Genomic DNA, 21,779 nt, shown 5'->3' with positions numbered 1-21,779 from the left:
ATTAATATAAATAAATGGCAACATTAATGCAAGTAAATGCAAATAATGAAAAAATTTAATCCAAGTATTACAATAAATATTAATGCAATGTTCTTTTCATCTGACAAGCACATCTTCGTTGGCCTAACAAGATGAAATATTCAAACAAACCTAGGTCCCCACAATCCATAATTTTGTAACTAACGTCGAGAATGGCGGAAAATCTTTGTGCGACTGTGAATGACGTAATGATTGTCAATGATTTAATAGTTTAATTATGATAAATGAAATAATTTAAGATGTGAGAACAAGTGAAGAGAGTAGATTAACATTTTCAAAAATTAACACCAATGACCACAGAAACCAGCAGGTTTTTATACCATTGACTTAATGTGCAAAACCGTTTCCACCAGCCAGACTGCATAGTACGGTGGCAGAATCAGATTTTAGAGAACTTTTTATTGTAAACTTTTGGAAATGAAGTGTGGTGTTTAGACTTGGAATGGCTGCAAGGGCAGATGTAACTCACTTATAATCATATAAGGGCGGCAATGTTTTCTTTGAATTTGATCTCGGGGGCCGTAATGCCCTACTATGCAGTATGAACCACCAGTGCAACAAGAAGAACAACAGCAAATAACAAAATTAACCATTTGATCTCATCTGCCAGACATCATTAGGGGAGTTGATGTATCAAGCAACAAAACACCATAAAGTGATCAAAAAATGTTCAGATCAGTAAAAATTAAACCTGCCAAACTATCTAAAATGGCTTGCCTCTTGTTGTTAAAATCACTGGGGATTGACAGCGTCTGCATTCACCAACACTAGAGGAGCTTCAACTGTATTGTGGGAATGAATATGTTGGTAACCACGTGTAGGTCGTGTGTAGCTATACTGTTGTTGAGACGCATTAACGACCAACGTCGACGAGGATACATTCACGAGCCTTCGAAATACGACGCGATTTCGCTCTCCGTGACAAGATCGACAGTAACAATAAACAACACAGAATAAAGTTGCTAAGAAAAGGAGAACGAAGGCTACAATAATTATTGTCGTAATTGTGCCAGACCCGCAGTCATAAGAACAGTGGCCATTAACACAGCATGATTGTCCATAGCAGTCCGAATCAGACGCGCATGATGCGTCGACGATTAACACGGACGCGAAGGATACTATGACAATATAGAAAAAATAACGCGTTGATTCTTCCATTTCTTGATCTTTTCAAGCTCGAATGACACGTAGGAATGCTTCTTTGACGACTAGGAAAGTTCTTATTGAGGTTTCGACAGGTTGACAATGACTGAAATCGAACAATGACTACTGCTATACACCTTCTGTATCCGTCGTCAAGAAGACAGGAAGACAAAGAAAGATCATCAGCGTGATGGCTACACACTAATAAAACACTGACGTCAACTTATTTGCATAAGAAAAACATTTCTTTGTTTTCGTTGTCAACCGCAACAGGAAACGGTGCAAGGCTATCCAAGAGAGAATATATTCACTACATCCGAGATTTTTTTTTGTGGCCAAGCTTTTTCTAAAAACCACAATTCTTTACAACGAAAGCTGATTTTAAATATCAATTGGAGCTCCTCTTTCTATTTTAAAGTTTCTCCCTCCCTAAGTTGCAGTAAAAACTGCTGAACTCTAAAATAAAACATAAAACAGGTTGATTATTTCTAATTCAACATTGTCAATAACATTTACCATCTTGCAATTATTCGTGTAATCTCGCTAAGCGCAAATAAATTTAGCAGTCTACGACGATAAATTGAAGATGCCCACCTTCACATCTCATGGTCTTTTTTTCCGCAGTTGAAACGATGATTTTGTTTTCTCTTTTTACTGCAAACAATGATTCAACCTCGCCTCCAGATCTTCTTTCTATATCCTCCATAAAACATTACAGTCATCAACTTTTGCTTGTCTTCATAGCGCAGCACGATACAGTGAGAAGAGTTGAAGCTCTTGATTGTTGATGCAATTTCAAATTCTCGGCAATCTGTTCCCAAATGTTTCGTAAAAGTTCGTGTTGGCATTCCACTTATTGCCACATTGCCAAGCAAAACATCGTTCCTTCTTTGAACTTTGTGGTAATTCTCATATAAAGACAGCTGGTTTGAAAATGAAGTTCCAAAAGAAAACGGCAATCCATTCATAGTTCACTCGGCCATCGTCCACTTTAACGGGTTGGCTCAAATTTGTTAATTTTTTTGTTCATTTATATGGTTATAGTTTTAGAATGTGAATAACTTTGAATCTCTGTAGGGTGGGTATGAGTGTGATGTATTTTGCGTTGATATATTTATGAGTTGGCTTTTGCATGCGTTTACATTTTCGGATTCATGGGTTCGAAATTTTTGTCGCCTCATTTTAGAAATATTTTTAACAATCGAAAAACGACATCCATCGAAAATAACGCCATTCAGAGGAAATATTTTTAACAATCGAAAAACGACATCCATCGAAAATAACGCCATTCAGAGAAATATTTTTAACAATCGAAAAACGACATCCATCGAAAATAACGCCATTCAGAGGAAATATTTTTAACAATCGAAAAACGACATCCATCGAAAATAACGCCATTCAGAGAAATATTTTTAACAATCGAAAAACGACATACATCGAAAATAACGCCATTCAGAGGAAATACGTCCCAATAAAAAAATTCTTTGTGGACACGTGAATATTAACATTTTCGCCAATGAAAGATGTCATCGCTCAAGTGAAATTGTTCTTTATACCGGTTTGATAAAATTTGAATAGATTTATAGATCTAAACAGATTGTAATATCATAAATCACCTGCGATCTTGTCTTAAAACAAAAAGTTTCACCGTTTTTTAAGGTAAAAGTTTGTAAGTATGGTAAATTTCCGAAGAGGGGACAATTTTCCTAGGAAATATACCACGGGTGGGGGAGGGACAAGCGACACCTGTCCTTAGGAACTAGCCTATACATTTCTAAACTATTCCATAATTGGACAGTATATAGTATATTACATACCTAATGACGAGCTCCGACTCATAACGGACTAAAGTGTTCTTCCTATTAACCAAGTCAAACCACTCCAACATTAATTTTTGTTCCACGTTCGGGTTGCCTACAAAATATCAATATACATTCATGTGTTGCCTGGAGATCGAAAAAAAGAATCCCGAGGCAATTGATACCGATCGCTTACCGGCTTCCACCGATGCCATCTTCTTCTCCACAACAACGGCACGAGTTTCGAGCTCTTGTTGCCTAACCTCGCATTCAACGAGCTCTCGTTGTATGGATTGAGCAATTCTCAACCGCTTGCGTTCTCTCTCTCGCATCTCGAGTTTAATATAGAACTGCTGGTTTTTCTTCTGACGCCGCGCTTCTCGTTCATTCTCAGCGAGCTTTTAACCGTGCAAAGGAAGAAAGAGAAATGATGTCGGTTTTTGGAATTGATTGATATGGTAAGTTTCAAAATTTTTCGGACTGAAGAGTGTAAAAAACTCTAGGGCAAGAAACATTAAACCAACAAGGAGTACCATAGGAGAGGGTGTATCTGTCGAATACAGTATGTCACTGATAGGGAGCTATGTCGTATACGGTATTTTACTGATAGGGAGATATGTCGTATACGGCATTTCACAGATATGGAGCTATGTCGTATACAGCATTTCACTGATAGGGAGCTATATCGTATACAGTATATCATTGATAGGGAGCTATATCGTATACGGTATACAACCTATAGAGAGCTATATCGTATACGATATTTCTCAGATTGGAAGCTACATCGTGTACAATATTTCAAACCTGGAATCGTTTCTCTCTGTTTCTTGCCAAACGCTGCCACTCAGGACAGTCTTCGTCTTCACTCGATTCGTAAAAGTTGTCTTGTTTTCCAGCATCAGAAACGTCTGGTGATTTGGTCTCATCTACAGTAATGGTGAACAATTTAATGAAAATTTCAGAGAGAAAATCAAATTATGTTTTGAGAACCCGAAAGAACCAAAACTTTTGACATGGTTTTGATGTAATATTCACAAATCTGCGCACATTTATATCATATCTTCATTTCAAACAGATTAAAAATCATCCACTCGTTTCCTGAGCACACAACAACAATAAACCTTTGGGAAGATTTGATTTCGATAGTCAATTCTCTAAGTTAATATTCTGTTTGTCAATTGACTTTGGCAGAAAATACAGAACACATCAGTGGGGAACATAGTAGTTTAAGGCAAAATCCCGAAATTGAAAAAATATGACTTAGGAAAAAAGTTAGTAAAGTGACGATGGATAGTCTTTACCTGTTTCACAGAGTATAACTTCAGGTGATTCTGCGCCATCCCTATACTCCTTTCCTTTTGATTTCTTCTCTTTCTTCAATCGTTTCTTTTCCTTCTTTTCTCGTTTTTGTTCCTCCTTTAGCCGTTTCTTTTCCTCCCTGCTCTTTTTGTCCTTCTTGTGATGGACGGCAAAGATTTGCCATTTTGGTTTTTTGTTAGGAGACGTCGGTGAAAGCTCACGATCTTCGTAGAGGGTAGGTAGACCATTCTGAGAATCGGCAGGAGGTTCACTAGGAGGAAGCTCGGATTCCTTTAATGGTTCCGGTTGAGATAGTGGCCTTTTAGATTCTGCATAAAAAAATTGATAAATTATAAAATTTTAACAATCCCCTCAACTCGCATTCTTAATGAATTTTCAGGTAAAGTAAAATCCTCTACCTTCACCAGCTGAATCATCTGAATTCATCGCCGCCCTGTAATAAGCTGACCAATGTTTCTTTGGATCAGCACTGCGTCGCTTTCTTGTGAGCGAAGATTGCAAGCCGACACGCCTCGGAGTGGTCTCTCCCAAACACGCCCGTAGATCCTCTGTAGTATCCCCACGCTCACTGGGATTGACGTCATCATCAATAGAAATACTCGAAACCTTAGTTATTAAAAATGTATCTGAGAAAGCCATGGATTCGGGGTATCTTGCCCGTTTAGAGTTCCTTCGACGCTTTCCTATGAGAAATGAAAGAATTTAAGTGAAGAAATTTTCTAAATTCAGATTTTGGTAGCTAGATTAAGATTACGGGAGAATATGGAAAAGATTAGCAATTTGAGAACTATTTCCACGATTTTACGAGATCTAATGAAGAAGTATTGAAAATATCAAGCAAACCTTTCCCGCTCTTTCCTGTTTGTTCAGGAGACTGTGGCTGCTCGGCAATATTCTTAACTTGATGAGCCCGCGGTGGTTTAGGAGGTGGTACAGGTGGTGGACTAGCAGGCAATTCAGGAGAGAGCACATTTTCACTAGCAGCTTTTTTCTTCTTTACCTTTCCTTCCGCGGGAGACTTCTTGTGAAGAAACAATCTACGCGTTCCTTTATCGGATTTTCGCGCTGCACTTATACTGGACCGTCGAAGAGGCCTGGCTTCTAGTTTGACGTATTTGTTGACCGCCTTACGGCTGGCACCCGCTCGACCTAATGGCGTTCCAGCCTTCCCTTCGTGACTCGATTCACCTCCAACCTAAAGCGGACAAGTAATTTTTCTAAACAAGTGACCAGGGTATTATAAATGGAAAGTGAAAACGAAGGAATACAATCTTGCTCCAATTTCCTACAAAGACGATTGTCGCAACAATTATTTACAATGTGTGTTAGATTATGAACTTTATTCAAAGAAGAAAAAAAAATGATTTTACAACAACAATATATATATGTACATGCACAGGAAGTATGTAAGATCGTACGATTGTCACGTGTCCACTGATCTGTATCTAATGAACTGAATTAACATTAACTTTAAAAAATTACATACTTTATGTTATATTGTATCATGTTAACAATGTGAAATATAACAAATATAGCCAAAATATCAAAACATAAGAAGGTTCGTTTCACCGTGCAAACAACGTTGTTAAAACATAAGAAGGTTCGTTTCACCGTGCAAACAACGTTGTTAAAACATAAGAAGGTTCGTTTCACCGTGCAAACAACGTTGTTAAAACATAAGAAGGTTCGTTTCACCGTGCAAACAACGTTGTTAAAACATAAGAAGGTTCGTTTCACCGTGCAAACAACGTTGTTAAAACATAAGAAGGTTCGTTTCACCGTGCAAACAACGTTATCAAAACATAAGAAGGTTCGTTTCACCGTGCAAACAACGTTGTTAAAACATAAGAAGGTTTGTTTCACCGTGGAAACAACGTTGTTAAACGTTTCAACAAATTGATGAACATTCAATTAAAGTATTGAACACATTGAACTAAATATAAAACAGGAAGATTAGCAATACGTTAACATGCCCGTACTAGCATGAAGCAAAATTTTCTCTACTGACATACGTGTACAGAGGTAAAGCGCCGCATTTTAGCTTACTGTCGTATTGAACTTCCTTTTTGGCCGTGCGCGAAAGGATTGGAACTAGTTCAATTGCTGGGTTCTCTTTCTACCAATTCGTGAAATAATTGCTTTCGTAAATGCATCATGTGACGTAACAAATATAAAAGAGTACCTGGTTTGACTTCTCCTGCATGGATTTTTCCACACTACTCGTATTGATGATGTCATAGGAGGCCAATAAGGATGCATCGTGGTCACTAGACGGCGTGCTAGTACGTGGGGGACTGAGACTGTTTATTTCCTCGCGAAGATTATTGGGTACTTTGAGCACTTTCTTCGGTGGCGACTCCTCAGACGCGGTCTCAAAGTCAATCGGTTTCTCCGCCGTCTTGCGCAAGCCCACGTCGATATTCCCCAGGGAATGCGATCGACGAGCCGGAGTAGAAACCGTGGTCACGTCTTAAAAGTAAAGGAAACTTCTTTAAAAACAGTACAAGCAAAAGAGATAATGCTTTTTAAAGTGCAGCAATCTGTCCATATAAACACGGAAGTAAGTTTCCATTGGTAGATGACGCAGTTACCTTTTGACGACAAACAATTATTTTTTTTATTTCATTACCTACTCAAGGTGGAAAACTATTTTCCATTCAATTCGATCTCTTACCTAGACTTTTCCTATTGCTTTGTGAGCCCGTAGGTGTTTTGTACATAATCTTGCGGTAATGTGCCTTGCAGTAAAATTTCCCGGGCTTGTTGTCTTCGGATGGTATGTAACCATAGTTACCCAACCTCAACGTCTCTTCGCATACTTCGCATTTAAAGCATTTGCGATGGAAGAAAAATCCTTCGGCCGACAATCTTTCAAGAACGAACACTCTCTCGTTGCAGAAATGACAATGTTCACTATCACTAAACGATTGTTGTTGATATCGTGTCTTGAAAATGAAACAAGATGGAGAAATGTCAAATGAAAACAGGAGCGCAAAAAGGCATGATTTAAAAATGTAATGTATGCATAAAAGTGACAAAACTTGCATAAACGGCCTGACTACTGACTACTTATGCTCGCTGGAAAAAGTCTATTTTATTTCTCACTGGTCAGCGTGCACAATGTTCTCAAAAAAACCCTATTGAATATAAACGAACGGTTAACTTACAGGTAAGTCGGATGTTGCCTTTCTCTGCTGTTTTGGATCCGCTGTAACGCCAAAAACTTGTTCGGCTAACGCATTTATTCGGCTGCTGGGTTTCACGTAACCATTTTCAGAGATCTGTAAATTATCTTCATCAAAATCATTTGTTTTTATATACGCCGAAGCAACACCATTGGTCGTCTTCGAAGAAATCTATACAAAATACATAAAATAAAAATTTTATGCATTCACTATATGGCAATCGTCCCGTAAAGAGTGTGACATTACAAAGTTGTTATTAATGGCTTCAAGCGTAGATAACAAAGTATAGGATGTTTATTGTGTCATGTATTTCTTTTCGTTTTCAAGCGACTGATTTAACAAAGCCATTTTGCATGTTTGTAAATGATGTATATACACATTTCCTGTACACAATACAATACAATACAATACAATACAATGACGTAAGAACCAGATAACAAAAACGGCTAACCTGACGTTTACTCCTCATTTGACTCTGAAGATGACTACCGCTAAGGTTGTCGAAACGTCAGTCAACAACAACAAAAACAGTCCTTCTCAGGACTTTATTAACCTGGACGATCATCATTTACAAACATGTAACGATACTCCCGGGTTCAAACCATTTACTTTAAAGCCATTTTGGAAAAGTTGTGGTTGGGGGGAATGAAAATTGGAACAAAAATTAATGCCGCTTTACATTCTTTTTGTCAAAATGCTAAGTGATAAAGAGATAAAAGCGATTCTGTGAAATGGGAAGCGCAAGTTGTTACATGAGCAAAATAAAATTGAAAGTTACACTAACCACTAAAAACATTGGCGTACCTGATTCTTTTCTGTCGCTTTCGACTTCTTGCTAGATCTCTCGACCTCGTCCTTGTTTCTACGTTTACCCTTGATGAAAATGAAACATAAACAGCGTGGAAATAGTGCTACTATCCACCAGATAAACAACAGCAGCCACCAAAAACCGATAAGTAACGACCGCGCTACAAATTTTGTCGTAACATGAAGTATTGTCCGTAATGGTCGGTATGTTTCAACAGTCGTCTCTGTAGTAGTTCGATAATTAACAGTCTTGTCATCACGCTTTCTCAAATTGTATCTCTTGTTCCCCACATCTCTCTGCGCATGCGCTAAACGCAATCCTCTCTCTGTTAAGTCATTCGCGCTGTACGCCCGTTCACGCATCTCTTTCTCGTTAAATTTTCTTATTATGTTCTGAACGCGAGACTTTCCTACCAAGGGACGCTCGGGGCTCATAAAGCTACATCGCACTAATCCATCCATCCCTACAAACATTCCATTCCTTCCTTCCTACCTTCCTCTATCCTTCCTTTCCCTTCCTTCCTCCTTCCTTCCACCTTCCTTCCTTCCTTCCCCCTTCCATTCCCCTCTATCCTTCCACCCTATTTCCACCTTTCCCTCTATCCTTCCTTCCACTATCTTCCTACCTTCCTCTATCCTCTTATTCCACCTCTATCCTTTCCCTTCCTCCTTCCTTCCCCCTCTATCCATTCTATCCTTTCCTTTCTACCTCTATTCCAACTTGTCATCTCTATTCTAATCTTTTACCTTTATTCTCCCGGCTACCTCCACCTCATCTGACATCTCTATCCTCACCTGCCACCTCTATCCTCACCTACCACTTCATTCTCAACATGCTACCTTCATCCTAATCTTGCTTTTAGAACAAAACAAGATGACTCGTTCACACTACAACTGACCTTATTTTTCATGCTTATTTTGGAAATAGCAGAAACTTTGGATCGCGGTGACTTGTGCTTCGCCTCCTGTGACGACACTTTACCGCTGGACGTGTTGTTTGGTTGGACTGAGAAAACATAAATCTCGTTTTAGATCTTGCAGTCAATCTTCCAATATTATAAGATCAGAAGTCAGATCGTAAATACTCACCTCGTTTCTGATCTTTAAAAGCTTCGTAATATTGAGCGAGATAAGTCACTATGCTGAGCAAATCCGGCTTTGCATTATTGGCCATCTCGAAAGCGGAGATCTGGGGCGGAATGCCTAACTCATTTTCTGCGATGTTGAAAGCCTGAAAACGGCATTCACAACATTAAGGTGGGTCCAATGAGATAAATTAGTTCGGGAATGATAACCACTCAGGTTACGTCTTATGATTGGTTAACAACATGACGTCAGGGAATGATAACCACTCAGGTTACGTCTTATGATTGGTTAGCAACATGACGTCAGGGAATGATAACCAATCAGGTTACGTCTTATGATTGGTTAAAGCCAAACATGACGAAACGCTCCATACGTCAGTTGAACACGAAACAAAACTGTACTACAAAGACACCAAAAGTCATCAAGCTATTACATACAGCGTCGGCAGCTTAGCTAGTTCGACTTAAACACTCACTGGAAAAATAACTAATATCCAAAGAAATGAATAATGGTAAATTTACAAAGAAGTACTAAATCTGCAGGCAAACGGTGCTTTAAATTGAAATGAAAGCACTGTTAACAAGAGCATATATATATATATATGAGGATTAACGTCACGCGGATTACTTCGCAATCATCAAAGAACTTTCGCCTTAACTTTCAGTAATTCACGAAGTGACCACGTGAGTAAAATGAAAACGTGGGAAGATGATTCGAGCAAAAATCTATTTTGGAGGGGAGGCAGTTCACCGAGTTAAGTGGAAATTACTGGAAATGTATGGCAGTATTTGTGGTTTGGGATAAAAAAATTATGGCTTTACCGTCTCGTTATTTTTCTCAACATCATCTTCGTTAAGTCGTTCAAAATCACTGAAACATATAGAGCATTTTTGAAACATTCCACATTCAACCATTGTGGACATACAGGCAAAATGTTTTACAAGACTTGGTCAGATAAGCTTAGACTCTCTCATCTGCTTTATATGGTTGCAAAATTCAGAACAGGAGAGGTGTTTAAGCTCACCAACCGGATCTGGTAAAACAAATTGAACGTATGGTCACATCGCATTCCACCCACAGTAAACCACTTCTTCTCGATGACTTACATAAGATCGGGCCGAAAGTTATGAATGAGGGCGCAAAATCCTAAACCGTTTTTCCAAGAAAACGACATGTCTCTGATGTCGACGTTCTTGTAGCCTTTCGTATGTTTCTGACACCAAGACAACAACAGATCGGGGCTAACTAAAATTAAAGTCAATATAAACGTTACACATTGTTATACGCCAGCCTGTTCTTACTTCGACAATGCAAGTAGTTTTGCGTTCAATCACTGGGGAAAAAACGAATTTTTGGACAATGGAAAACGGTCAGACTTTAAGATTAATACTATTGCAAGAGCCTAGATAAGATACATTAAGTTTTCCTTTCTTCATCTCATCCACACAAACGTTACATAGCACTATTCATTGAAAAGGCACGTCCGTACGCCGCCCTCCCCCCAATAACTCGCTATTGTTTGGCAAAGATTTAAAGATTGTAATAAGTAAAAATATGAGACAGATGATAACACAAATGAAAAGGAGAAAAGATGTTCGAAAATTGTTGACAAAGCACTTATCGACAAATCAACCTAATTCGTTCTCTTAGGACAGTTTAAAAACTTTGTCAAATAAAACAGAGTTGGCACAAAGCAAAGGGGGTGGAGTGGAATGGGCTTTAAGCAAGGGAGGAGGAGGGGTAGAGTGTGCTCAAAGCAAGGGAGAAGGGGTGGAATGGGTTCTAAGCAAGGGAGGAGGGGTGGAATGGGTTCTGAGCAAGGGAGGAAGGGTGGAATGGGAAGGAAGGGGAAAAGAGGGAGGAGAGGTGGAAAGGAAGGAGGGGTGGAATGGTTCTGGAAGGAGGGGTGGAATGGAATGGGAGGAGGGTGGAATGTTCTAAGGGGAAAGGGAGAGGAAGGAGGGGTGGAATGGTGGAAGGAAGGAATGGGAGGGAGGACTTGTAAGATGCAAAGTGGTTCGAGCAAAACTTGAGACTTTAAAAGAAGTGACAAGAAAACGAGCCTTTGAAACTCCTTTACAAACCTTTGTTCCGCATAATGGCTGGCCGATCAATGTCCACATTCGGGGATACAGCCTCCTCAGCCAAACTTTCCTCCAAGGAATTCTGTACAACCTTATACAGATGCTTCACAGAATCCTTGAGCGCCTTCCTCACGCTGGCTGGTGGGTAACGCGATTTTGGGTCGATCGTGTATTCGTCGTAATTCCTCGACACGTTCTCGGCAGTCGTTTGAGCCAGGAGTTTGTAGACGCCCTCGCGTTCCATGATCAGGTCGATAGGACGATGACCTAGACCCCAGCCTCTTATCATCCAAGCGGCATCAAAAACGGAAAGAAAACCCCTGGCGCAACCGGAACCTGTCGGCCAAAATGGCTGAAATAAAAAAGACTGCGTTAATGGACTTTGAACACGAACCCTCTAATGCCGCGTTAATCAAGAAATGTGGCCCAATCCGGAAACCAAATAAAAACGAATTGGCAAAAAAACTTTTTAAAGGTTAATACGACGACGTTCACCATGAAACTAATATAATGAATTGTGTCCGTCGCCTGTGAAAGATATTATTGGGTATGCTTACGGTTTGGCTAAAGGTAGAGTTATCGTAAATAAATCTATACGTAAATGAACGATTTGCCGGGATGCATCTAATCATAATTTCACTGAATTAAGGTAATCCCAATACTGTTAAAACTAAAGCAAACAGATGAATCTAACCATAATCGCACTGAATTAAGGTAATCCAAGACTGTTAGAACTAAAGCAAACAGATGCATCTAACCATAATCGCATTGAATTAAGGTAATCCAAGACTGTTAAAACTAAAGCAAACAGATGCATCTAACCATAATCGCATTGAATTAAGGTAATTCCAAGACTGTTAAAACTAAAGCAAACGGATGCATCTAACCATAATCGCACTGAATTAAGGTATTTCCAAGACTGTCAAAACTAAAGCAAACGGATGCATCTAACCATAATCGCACTGAATTAAGGTAATCCCAAGACTGTTAAAACTAAAGCAAACGGATGCATCTAACCATAATCGCACTGAATTAAGGTAATCCCAAGACTGTTAAAACTAAAGCAAACGGATGCATCTAACCATAATCGCACTGAATTAAGGTAATCCCAAGACTGTCAAAACTAAAGCAAACGGATGCATCTAACCATAATCGCACTGAATTAAGGTAATCCCAAGACTGTTAAAACTAAGCAAACGGCGCAAGTCAGAAGAACCAAAAGGACACACAAACAAGGCAAGAAACGAACCTCCATTAAACTGTCGCCGGCAAGACAAGTCAACAAACGATGTCCTTTCATGTCGAAGATCATGGCGGCGTTTTCCGCGGCGTACATGGAAGTAAAATCAAACATGGCGATGTCTTCGGAGTTGTGAGAGTTCAATGCAAAGTCCAGGTGAGGCAGCTGCTTCGATGTACAGAAATCTGCGGCCTCCCTAGCGTAGCTCAAAAGTTTATCACGATTGACATTCCGCTGGTGAAGAAGATCCTGCGGATCTGCCAAATCCTGAACGAAATTCTACAGTTTAGAGACTATAAATACGCGAATGTCAGAATTTGGGGTTCAAAGCTATCAGTTGTCAAAGAAGGCATGCGCTAAGATAGTGTGTCAGCGTTGTAATAATTAAAGGCTTGTGCGCCCCCGCCACCGAATAATATTCCATGCCCAAAGAAGTAACCACCTCCAACCAATTGAATTGAAAAAAACTTTAGTTGAAATTCAGTCGCATGTACTTCAATTTTGTTCTCGATCAATGTCGTACAAATTTTGCAGTACTTCCAAGAAAAATTTGTCTCATAGCTTGTCCCCGTCCCCACACACACACACACAAAGCTGGAAAATCAAGGTAACATCATCACGGGATCATAACTTCAGATACAATGCGGATTTTTTATAAACGCAATATGGCGTCAAATGAGCACCTTTTTCAGAACACCTTTACACAAGAGACTCTTCTTCTTTGCCGTCATGACAAAGTAGTGAGTTTCGTCTTTATAATAAACAATATTTTCCAAATCGATGCCAGTTTCATCCTTGAGTTCTTGAAAAAAGTCCTGATTGAATATAAACGCCACACCGCTTATTTCCTCCACCCTTGCCTCCGCTTTCGTGTTGCGGTTAATGAAATTCATGGTGATTGCAATGGCAAGCTTTCCGCGGAATTCTTTCCTTTTGAAGCCTTTGAGCGTGTGCCGGCGGCCATCAGTGCCAATGATGACGTCAAACTGGAACTTTTTAACAACATGATTTTCTGGCTTTACAACTGCCGTCCATCCTCGACCTGAAACATGACATGGTAGCTGTGTAGGTAAGTATGAATGACTAATTCATGGATGACAATTCATTTGCCGCTTTTCAAATATCATAATTTTGCAACCCTAAAATCAGTGGTACGGCAAGCCCGGAAGTTTGTTCATGCTTTGTAAATTTTTCGGTGTTTCCTCAATTTAAAAAAAAATTTCCGAAGAAATAAATAGTGACGATGATGAAAAATTTACATAGCATGACCAAATTTGTGGACTGGCTGCGCCACCGCCTAAAATAAGCTGATTGATTTGAGATTCCAAGAGTTTTTAAGAAATCCAAACTAAAAACCTGCTGGCACTCCTAGTTTCTAGAGTAAATTGTATAACAAAAACACTCAAATTTTTTTATAATATGAGATAGTTTATACTATTGCAATAACACTAACCTTCAGAAGGCTCTCGTAGTTTCACAAACATGCATTCTGAATACACTTGAACACCAAAAATCAATGCAACTTTGAGGAGAATTAGTTGAAGACGACGAATGCCTGGTTAAGTAAAAATATTTGCAGATGAAAGGAAGATAGAATAGTTAATACTTGGCATGGTTTGCCAAAATGCTGACAAATGAAAAACACTTTGCCAACTTGGTTTATTGCTCAATAATTTTTTGGGGGGGGGAGGGGGTGGGTGGGCTGTCAACCAGCATCCCCAGGACTTTGTTCACTCCTTTATAGGAAATATAAATTCAGATGGCAACAATAACATAGAAACAACTAGAAAGGTAACTTTAATCTTCAGGAATGCAAGCAATACAACAGAAATTCAAGGGCATCATAAGAATAATGCATTATTTCAAAAGTTTTCTGATCAAATTTCACAAAAAAATTAACACCACATTAGAACCAAATGACTATAGGGCAAAAATACGTCGACCACATCCAAATATTTGAGATATGAGTTAAATATGCAGACGAAAAAGAAGCTTAACTATTTGAATGATATCCAATTTCAAATAAAAATTGATCATGAATCCCTAAACGTTCGTGATACTCGATGTTTGAATCATAACTGTAAGTCAAAAATTGTCAATGAAATTTATTCAGTTGACACTTGACAGTAGCACATTTATGGTGTTTACTTTGTCTTCGACGGAAATTTCCCGAACCAAATCAACTACGAAGGAAACAATGAGTCTTTATTTTTTTTCATTATTTTATGCGTGGTCAACTTCAACAAAACACCTGGATTATTTGAGATAATACGTAGAAATATCGCAAGCGCAATTAATAAATGAGTAATAAGTCCGTACTTACTGATATGATCTAGACTACCAGAAGCAAATCGACCGAAGAATTTTTTTGCCCCCAAGTTCTTAAGATCAACAATAAGAAATGGCCATAGATGTAGCACGTTGTTTCGAGAGAAGCTATTTCGCTTTTCTAAAACGACAACCTTCGCTCCGAGTAGAGAGGCTTCGATGGCAGCGCGCAATCCACAAGGCCCACAGCCTATGATTAAGACATTGTTCTTGGCACATGGTTTTTTTTTATCTTTCGTCTTGTACGTATGAAGCTCCGCTCTTCTGTCAAGTTTATACCACAACGCTTGACACTTCCAACTGTTCAATCGTTCCTTCAGCAGTCGGAAAACGTGTTCATAACCGCTTGTGTCGATATTCAAGCTTTTACAAAGTCGAGAAAACGCTTCTAACGTTGGTAGGAATTCCGAAGCTGCAATAAAAGCGTCGAATAAAGCTTCGGGGTTTTCTTCATTTAGCGTGCCGCTGACAAAATCGTCGCTTTCAGCCATGTATTTGCCAAAAAATAATACAATACTGAAGTCAACTAGCCATTGTTGACACAAAAAAATATCACATTATCAAAAGGATTTTTACAGGATAAAAGAGTCTCCGTTTCTCTGTTAACTGTCATTATAACATAATCATTTCTCTGACAATCTCATCGAAAGTATTAGATATTTACATTCTTAGAAAAAGCATTGTTGTCAAAACAGTGAAGATATATTGACCAATTGAACACTTTGTGCGAGCGCAGCGAGTAAACAAAAAACGCGAAGGTCTTCGAGTTGCGCGTGGACCTCTCGCAGTGCTCAGACTTTCAAACGTTTCTAGGAACCCCCTTTATCTTATAAAAACGAAAAACAATTACGGAGGGTACTTAATATTTGTCAACTATATGAGTAGAACAATCTTGAACAATCGCAATGATCGTCCAAAAATATAATTGTCTTCGTTGCTTATTTTTTTATGTAATAATGAAATTACTAATGTTGAAATTTCATTAAAAACAGTGTCATCATTCATACGTCATTGACTTGCATTTTCATTTTCGTTTTCATTGACTTGCACTTCGGTGCACATTCATATGTCATTGACTTGCATTTCGCAAACGCTAAATATGGGATTGTCGTTTGAGTCTATTGAACTAAAATGCATGGAACGCTACCTGTAATACAAAACCCTAACAATTTTTTGAAGCCGTGATTTTACCCCAGACACGAGTGTGTATAGTCAACAATTATTACTTCGCGAGAGAATCTCGAAACACTAAACACGCGTGTCTGGGGTAAAATCTCGCGTATCTGTCGTAAGATATATGGCTTCAATTATTTGCTTGAGGTGGCGTTCCATGTATTTTAGTTCAATGTTTGAGCCTACTATGACGTAACAAACTTACGTCATATATGTTAAATAAAAATTTCCAATGAATACAAGCGCACCCCAGGAGACACTGAATCATTTAAAGACAGGAAAAACAAACATGCACAAGACAACAACGGAAATAACACGCCTTGGAAAAGCTACAAGTTGCATCAGTCGTTGTTATGAAGTAAAGTTTGGATTATGAGAGTTTTCTCTAAGAATGAGAAGAACTGCTTAACTTTCACGGCCTAAAATATTGCTAAGGCTCGCTCGCTGGCTTCATTATGCAACATTATCCTGGCAAATTTCTTTCATCATGTACTCAAAGGTCACGTCAATGTGACAAATAAAACAGGAATTGAAAAACTAAGAAGTTATAATATGTTCGTATTTGCCCCTACAGGTATAAGGGATCTAAAGAACAGTCAAGTGCTATTGTGAGAGAATAAATCTGCGGTGATGGATAGAGTTTTGTGTTCCCTATCTGCCAAGGTAGTGTAAATTGAGGAGAAAATGTACATCGACAAGAACGTCAGCTTGACTAGTACTAATTGGTTGCATAATGCTCTTTGCTCAACAGTTTTCAAATGACGAGGGTGAGAATGACAAAGTGTCAAGCCGTGAAGGATAATCTTAGCAGACAAAAATGGTATTTAACATCTAAAATACACGCGCCAGGAAATATGAAGAATTAAACTCCCCGGAAAGGATAATTTTATAATCATGTCGATACAGAAGTTATTTCAAAATATATGTCTTTCATAAAGTCTACCAGTTTTTCGCAAATGTAAAGAAAGCTCTTGTTAGGGGTTCTGCGAATATTGAACGTCAAAAAAAAACACACGAAGTTCAGTTTGAGTTTATAATCAACTGATGTATGTCCCAGATGTATGTACGATCCACGATGCAATAATGAAGAAAACTAGTTTCGCGCCACTTCGAGGTTAAACGTAGTACTCGACAAGGTAGACCAAACACTAAATTCAGGGAATTCGTTTTTTTACGGAGGAAAAACGCTTCGTAAAAATTTTCGTAAAAAAGTCAGTTGCTGCAGTTTAATACAATCCACGTATTAGCCCCTCTGTATATAAGCTCACCCCCCTGTATAAACCGATTACAATGGGTTACAGGTGGAGGTTTATGACTAGTTGAAAAAGGAGAGGAAGAGGAAGATACATCCGCAGGAAGATAGAGAAGAGGAAAGGAGTGTAAGATCGAGAATGATTATGGACTTGGAATGTTGTTAGAAGCATAGGAAAGGCCAACGATGCAATAATGAAGAAAACTAGTTTCGCGCCACTTCGAGGCTAAACGTAAATACGCGACAAGTTGACCAAACACTAAATTCAGGGAATTCGTTTTTTACGGAGGAAAAACGCTTCGTAAAAATTTCAGATAAGCGAAAGTGAAGAATCAAAAATACCTTAAATAGTTACTGTGTAAAACGCTCTAAAATTTCCAGCATTTTATGATTAATGGTAATGATTGAGCATGCCAACGCTTGTAACGTCTTAAATATTTTGAAATTAATACTTCCTCGACCATGACGTCATATTTTGTCAATTTATCTACTTTAAATGTCCAGTTTCGCCAAGAATGACAAGGACGATAACTGTCAATATAATCAAAATGACAGCGATCAAAATCAGACACATCTTCGTGTTCTGCCACCACATTTTTCGACGAACTCGCACCGCGTTCGTTCGAAACGTGCTCGCCTGAATAACAAGAGAGATGAACGTGAAATTTTAGTAGAAATTTATGTCCTCTCCTCGAGTTTTGTGAACAGGATGCAATATTTTAAAGAGTCATTAAAACGAAAATTTTGCTACTCAATTTATATTTTCATCGAAGGGTGCTCTGAAAATAACAGCGGACTTTCGAAAACAGTTTATTTATAACTCTTTCCGTTGACGTTGAAGTTTTTGTAAAGTCTGATTCACGCAACCAGTGACGTCACATTGCAAAAAGAGTCGCTCCAGTTGTATAAATATCCATCAGTTTCCTGACAACTTTTGGATGAAATATTTATGCTGAACTTCGTACCAGTAACATTTCATTTACAGCGATAGCAACTCAGTCCAGTTAAATAGACACATCAGCAAATTTTTCTGACGATCCGATTTCTCATCACGGAATGTGACGTCATTGGTTGCGTAAATGAGACATTACAAATCTTTAACATTTTGAGAATGAAAAAGGATATGACTAAACTGTTAGAAAGACCAGTGTCCTTTTATGAGTTTTCTTCAATGAAAGCATAATACAAAATTTTCGTGTTGATGGCCCTTTTTGCTTGAAGTTCAGTTAATTGTCTTCCATATGAAGCGGAGGAATCTGTTTTTTTCAACGACCACTACCAAAACCCGCTACCACCCTCCATCCACTATATGCAATCACACGGTGTGGTTAATTTGTGTTCTATTGCTTACACACATCACAAGAAAGGTTTATCTTGGTCTTTTTATACGAAGGACTTGAAACGACATAAAAGTCGAAAACAATGAGAACGAAAACGATGAAGAAAACGAATAAAATAGTTTTTGTTGTCGTTGAGTAGCAACATCACTTGGATTCTTTCGCGTGGCATCGTAAATTAACAATGCATGTAACGCATGTTTAAAAAATAACTTACGCTGGAGTCAAGTTCTTCTGTTTTATCCAGTAAAGTGTCAATTCTCTCACCACGTTCAAGAACTTTCTCTGATGAAAATAAAAATGTTTATGTTACCATCGAAATAAATAATGGAGATCGCGACATAAATAGACAAAAACCAACAAACAACGTTTGGCAAAACAAGCTTTGAAATGCATAAAAAACAAGAAAATTTCGCTGTAAGTTATTGATCGTCACATTCATGATTTATCTACGTAAATTACATGCAAATACTGTAAACCTCAACCTATAGCACCCCCCACCCCTTCATGCAACCCTCACGTGATAACACCACCACCATTGTGACACCGGACTAATTCCAGGAAAAAGCTCATCCGGCACCCGCGTTTAAGCCAACTCCTATACAAGCCCATAAATTTAACTGCGTAATATACACAGATTGCTGCAGTTAAATACAATCCATGTGTTACCCCTCAGACTATAAGCCCACCCCCCCTGTGGAAGCCAATTACAAAGGGTTACCGGTGAAGGTTTATGACTAGTTGAAAAAGGAGAGGATGAGGAAGATACATCTGCAGGAAGATAGAGAAGAGGAAAGGAGTGTAAGATCGAGAATCATTATGGACTTGGAATGTTGTTAGAAGCATAGGAAAGGCCAAAGAATAGATTGAGATGATGCAAAGGAGGAATTTTGACTTATGTCTTCAATAGTATCAACAGAAAGGTAACTTGTAGGAAATTTAAGAGGATGGTTTGACATAGTTTCAATGGAAAGAAAAATAGAGTACGAATTACAATAAGCGAGAAGTTAACTTGGGATGTTGTGGTGAGGAAAGGGCTGCTGGATAAAGTGATGCAATTGAAATATGATCTTTAAAATCCTTAGCCATAATGTCTAAAGCCTTAATCTCATACGACATTGAGTATTGAACAACTACGAAAGTTAACTCCATAAAATAAAATCTTTCCAGAGTTTTATTTCAGGACCCCCTATTTATTTATGATTCATGATTTGAAAACTTGCAATTCACAAAATTTAGTAATTCGATGACAATTTCCATACCAATGTTTTGGGTCATAACTCCTTTGACATCTTCAACATCTTGTCGGACTCTGCTTAATTGGTCAGATGAAGCACCACCCTCTCTTCTTGAATTAAAGGCTTCCTACAGTCCATGTAAGCAGCCTTTAGTCATCAATTTGATTCTCGTTAAATATACATGCATTTAAAACTGAAATTCGATCATTGAAATCAAGAGCCTCGTGCGAATATTTTAGTGATCAAAGTTGTTTCACAAATCATCATCCAACAGATGCAACAACTTAAGGAACAATAATTTAAAGTCATTCAAATCTTCAAACAAAATTTTTCAAATGAATACACAATTAATTTAGAGCATAAAACCTACCATTTGTGATGAGAGAACTTGTTGAAAATCTCGTTTCAGCTCATACGACAAAGCCGTTCTTGCTCTTTGCTTTAGACTTCCTACACAAAAGCGCCGCTTGATCTAGTAAGAGGAACTACATTTCTTCAAGATATTGCTAATAAATGAAACTGATGATCCATGAAGCTGCAAAATTCAATACCTCTTCCAGAAACATGTATGGTAATCTCTTTCCCATTTCTTCATCTGTCATACATATGTAGATGAGATTTTCTTGTACCATTACGTGAAAATGATAGCTGAACAAAACATAAAGTTATAAACAATAGTTCGAAAAACATTTACACTTTGTGCCTTGATGTTCATTAAGGGCAAATATTTATTGAGTGCAAACGTTAGGGATGGTAGTTTTTCTATCAGTACTATACAGGAGTTTAAGGAAGACCTCTTGATTCAAGCTACGTGACACAATAAAAACCCTATTGTGGTAACTGGTACAGGGTAGAAGGGGTGATATAGCGCCCCAAATAGAAAACTTTGTCGCCATTTCCTGTAAGAACAGTAGTTATATTAGCGCTATACTCCTTGTGACAAGATAAATACACTTCAAATAGATGCATAATGAACTCTGACATTTTCAACGCACAATCAGGAAATACGACCCGACTTAAAACCTCTAAACAACTAGAAACTAAAATATTTCAAAAGCATAAAGAAGAAGATATCCACATTCACGATGAGAATACAAGAAGACGAAACGAACACGTACCTTCCTGATATATATGTGCATTTTGTGTCTTGCCGAGGAGCTTTGGCCAGGATCGTTTGTGCAATTTGTTGAAAGTTCCCGGTGTTCTCAGAATGATCAACAAGCACAGTCGTATCTCTGGCAATGAGACTGTAATATATGGTCATTTTCTACAAATTATTTTACCAACTTTGAGAAAACAACTTCGAATTTCTCGTATGTTTACAATGCGTAATATGATGCAAGAATATTTAATGCGCCGCGCGGGAACGTAATAGGTCTGGGAACGAGTTGTGACGTCACTTCAATAGAATCCATGATTAAAATTAAGTTACGCTGGTTACGCTGTTATAGGGTTGGTATCTTGGCTTTTTTACAGCCAAAAACTCGGTTTTGGCTTTTTCTTTTAGCCTCGATATATTAACTTTGCCTTTTAGCTGAATTTTCCTTTTTTTCATTTTGACGGACAATGATTGTAATGTTTGTTGCTAAACATAGTTAACAAATGATGATGACGTATAATGCTGTGTGGACGCCTCCATAAATGGGAAAACATGCGATTTTAAAAGTTCGGTTGACATACAATACAATCAAAAACATTTAATTTTTCCCCCATTTGATCATTTCAATACCTAGGGCATGAGGTTGTTT

General features: G+C 38.3%; 2 protein-coding genes and 1 long non-coding RNA gene across 3 annotated transcripts in view; 1 reads left to right on the top strand and 2 right to left on the bottom strand.

Moving 5' to 3' along the window:
- The window catches only part of LOC124438597 (F-actin-monooxygenase MICAL2-like), a 39,792-nt gene that overhangs the window by 2,934 nt on the left and 15,079 nt on the right, over nt 1-21,779 (bottom strand). The window contains exons 2-21 of the mRNA XM_046988769.1: nt 19,980-19,982; nt 15,027-15,630; nt 14,157-14,258; nt 13,387-13,745; nt 12,713-12,970; nt 11,464-11,815; nt 10,486-10,624; nt 10,201-10,249; nt 9,383-9,524; nt 9,193-9,299; nt 8,291-8,359; nt 7,469-7,657; nt 6,976-7,246; nt 6,484-6,770; nt 5,145-5,496; nt 4,700-4,984; nt 4,283-4,609; nt 3,786-3,907; nt 3,178-3,379; nt 3,000-3,096 (exon numbers count right to left, since the gene is read on the bottom strand). Coding sequence (XP_046844725.1) covers nt 3,000-3,096; nt 3,178-3,379; nt 3,786-3,907; nt 4,283-4,609; nt 4,700-4,984; nt 5,145-5,496; nt 6,484-6,770; nt 6,976-7,246; nt 7,469-7,657; nt 8,291-8,359; nt 9,193-9,299; nt 9,383-9,524; nt 10,201-10,249; nt 10,486-10,624; nt 11,464-11,815; nt 12,713-12,970; nt 13,387-13,745; nt 14,157-14,258; nt 15,027-15,522 — 4,205 coding nt within the window. The 5' untranslated portion in view covers nt 15,523-15,630; nt 19,980-19,982. The remainder of the gene's footprint in view (nt 1-2,999; nt 3,097-3,177; nt 3,380-3,785; nt 3,908-4,282; nt 4,610-4,699; nt 4,985-5,144; nt 5,497-6,483; nt 6,771-6,975; nt 7,247-7,468; nt 7,658-8,290; nt 8,360-9,192; nt 9,300-9,382; nt 9,525-10,200; nt 10,250-10,485; nt 10,625-11,463; nt 11,816-12,712; nt 12,971-13,386; nt 13,746-14,156; nt 14,259-15,026; nt 15,631-19,979; nt 19,983-21,779) is intronic.
- LOC124438608 lies at nt 16,642-17,146 on the top strand. The gene is made up of 3 exons (XR_006946144.1): nt 16,642-16,703; nt 16,779-16,867; nt 16,956-17,146. It is a non-coding gene; the product is annotated as an uncharacterized LOC124438608 (long non-coding RNA).
- LOC124438603 (vesicle-associated membrane protein 7-like) lies at nt 17,808-21,373 on the bottom strand. The gene is made up of 6 exons (XM_046988778.1): nt 21,150-21,373; nt 20,583-20,679; nt 20,402-20,503; nt 20,056-20,158; nt 19,011-19,078; nt 17,808-18,093 (listed from the first exon to the last, which is right to left on the bottom strand). The coding sequence occupies exons 1-6, from the start codon at nt 21,293-21,295 to the stop codon at nt 17,944-17,946; spliced, it is 666 nt and encodes a 221-aa protein (XP_046844734.1). The 5' UTR covers nt 21,296-21,373; the 3' UTR covers nt 17,808-17,943.

Source organism: Xenia sp. Carnegie-2017, unplaced genomic scaffold (assembly GCF_021976095.1).
Source record: "Xenia sp. Carnegie-2017 unplaced genomic scaffold, XeniaSp_v1 HiC_scaffold_19, whole genome shotgun sequence".
NCBI lineage: Eukaryota > Metazoa > Cnidaria > Anthozoa > Malacalcyonacea > Xeniidae > Xenia > Xenia sp. Carnegie-2017.
The sequence above is the reverse complement of the archived record's forward strand: the minus strand, read 5'-3'. Positions and strand labels throughout refer to the sequence as shown.

Coding starts and splice junctions, on each gene's coding strand:
- LOC124438603 (XM_046988778.1), bottom strand. CDS start 21,295: ATGACCATATATTACAGTCTCATTGCCAGAGATACGACTGTGCTTGTT. Junction 20,159..20,401: donor AAGTTCTCTCATCACAAATG/GTAGGTTTTATG, acceptor CATGGACTGTAG/GAAGCCTTTAATTCAAGAAG. Junction 19,079..20,055: donor AGTTATGACCCAAAACATTG/GTATGGAAATTG, acceptor TATTTTCATCAG/AGAAAGTTCTTGAACGTGGT.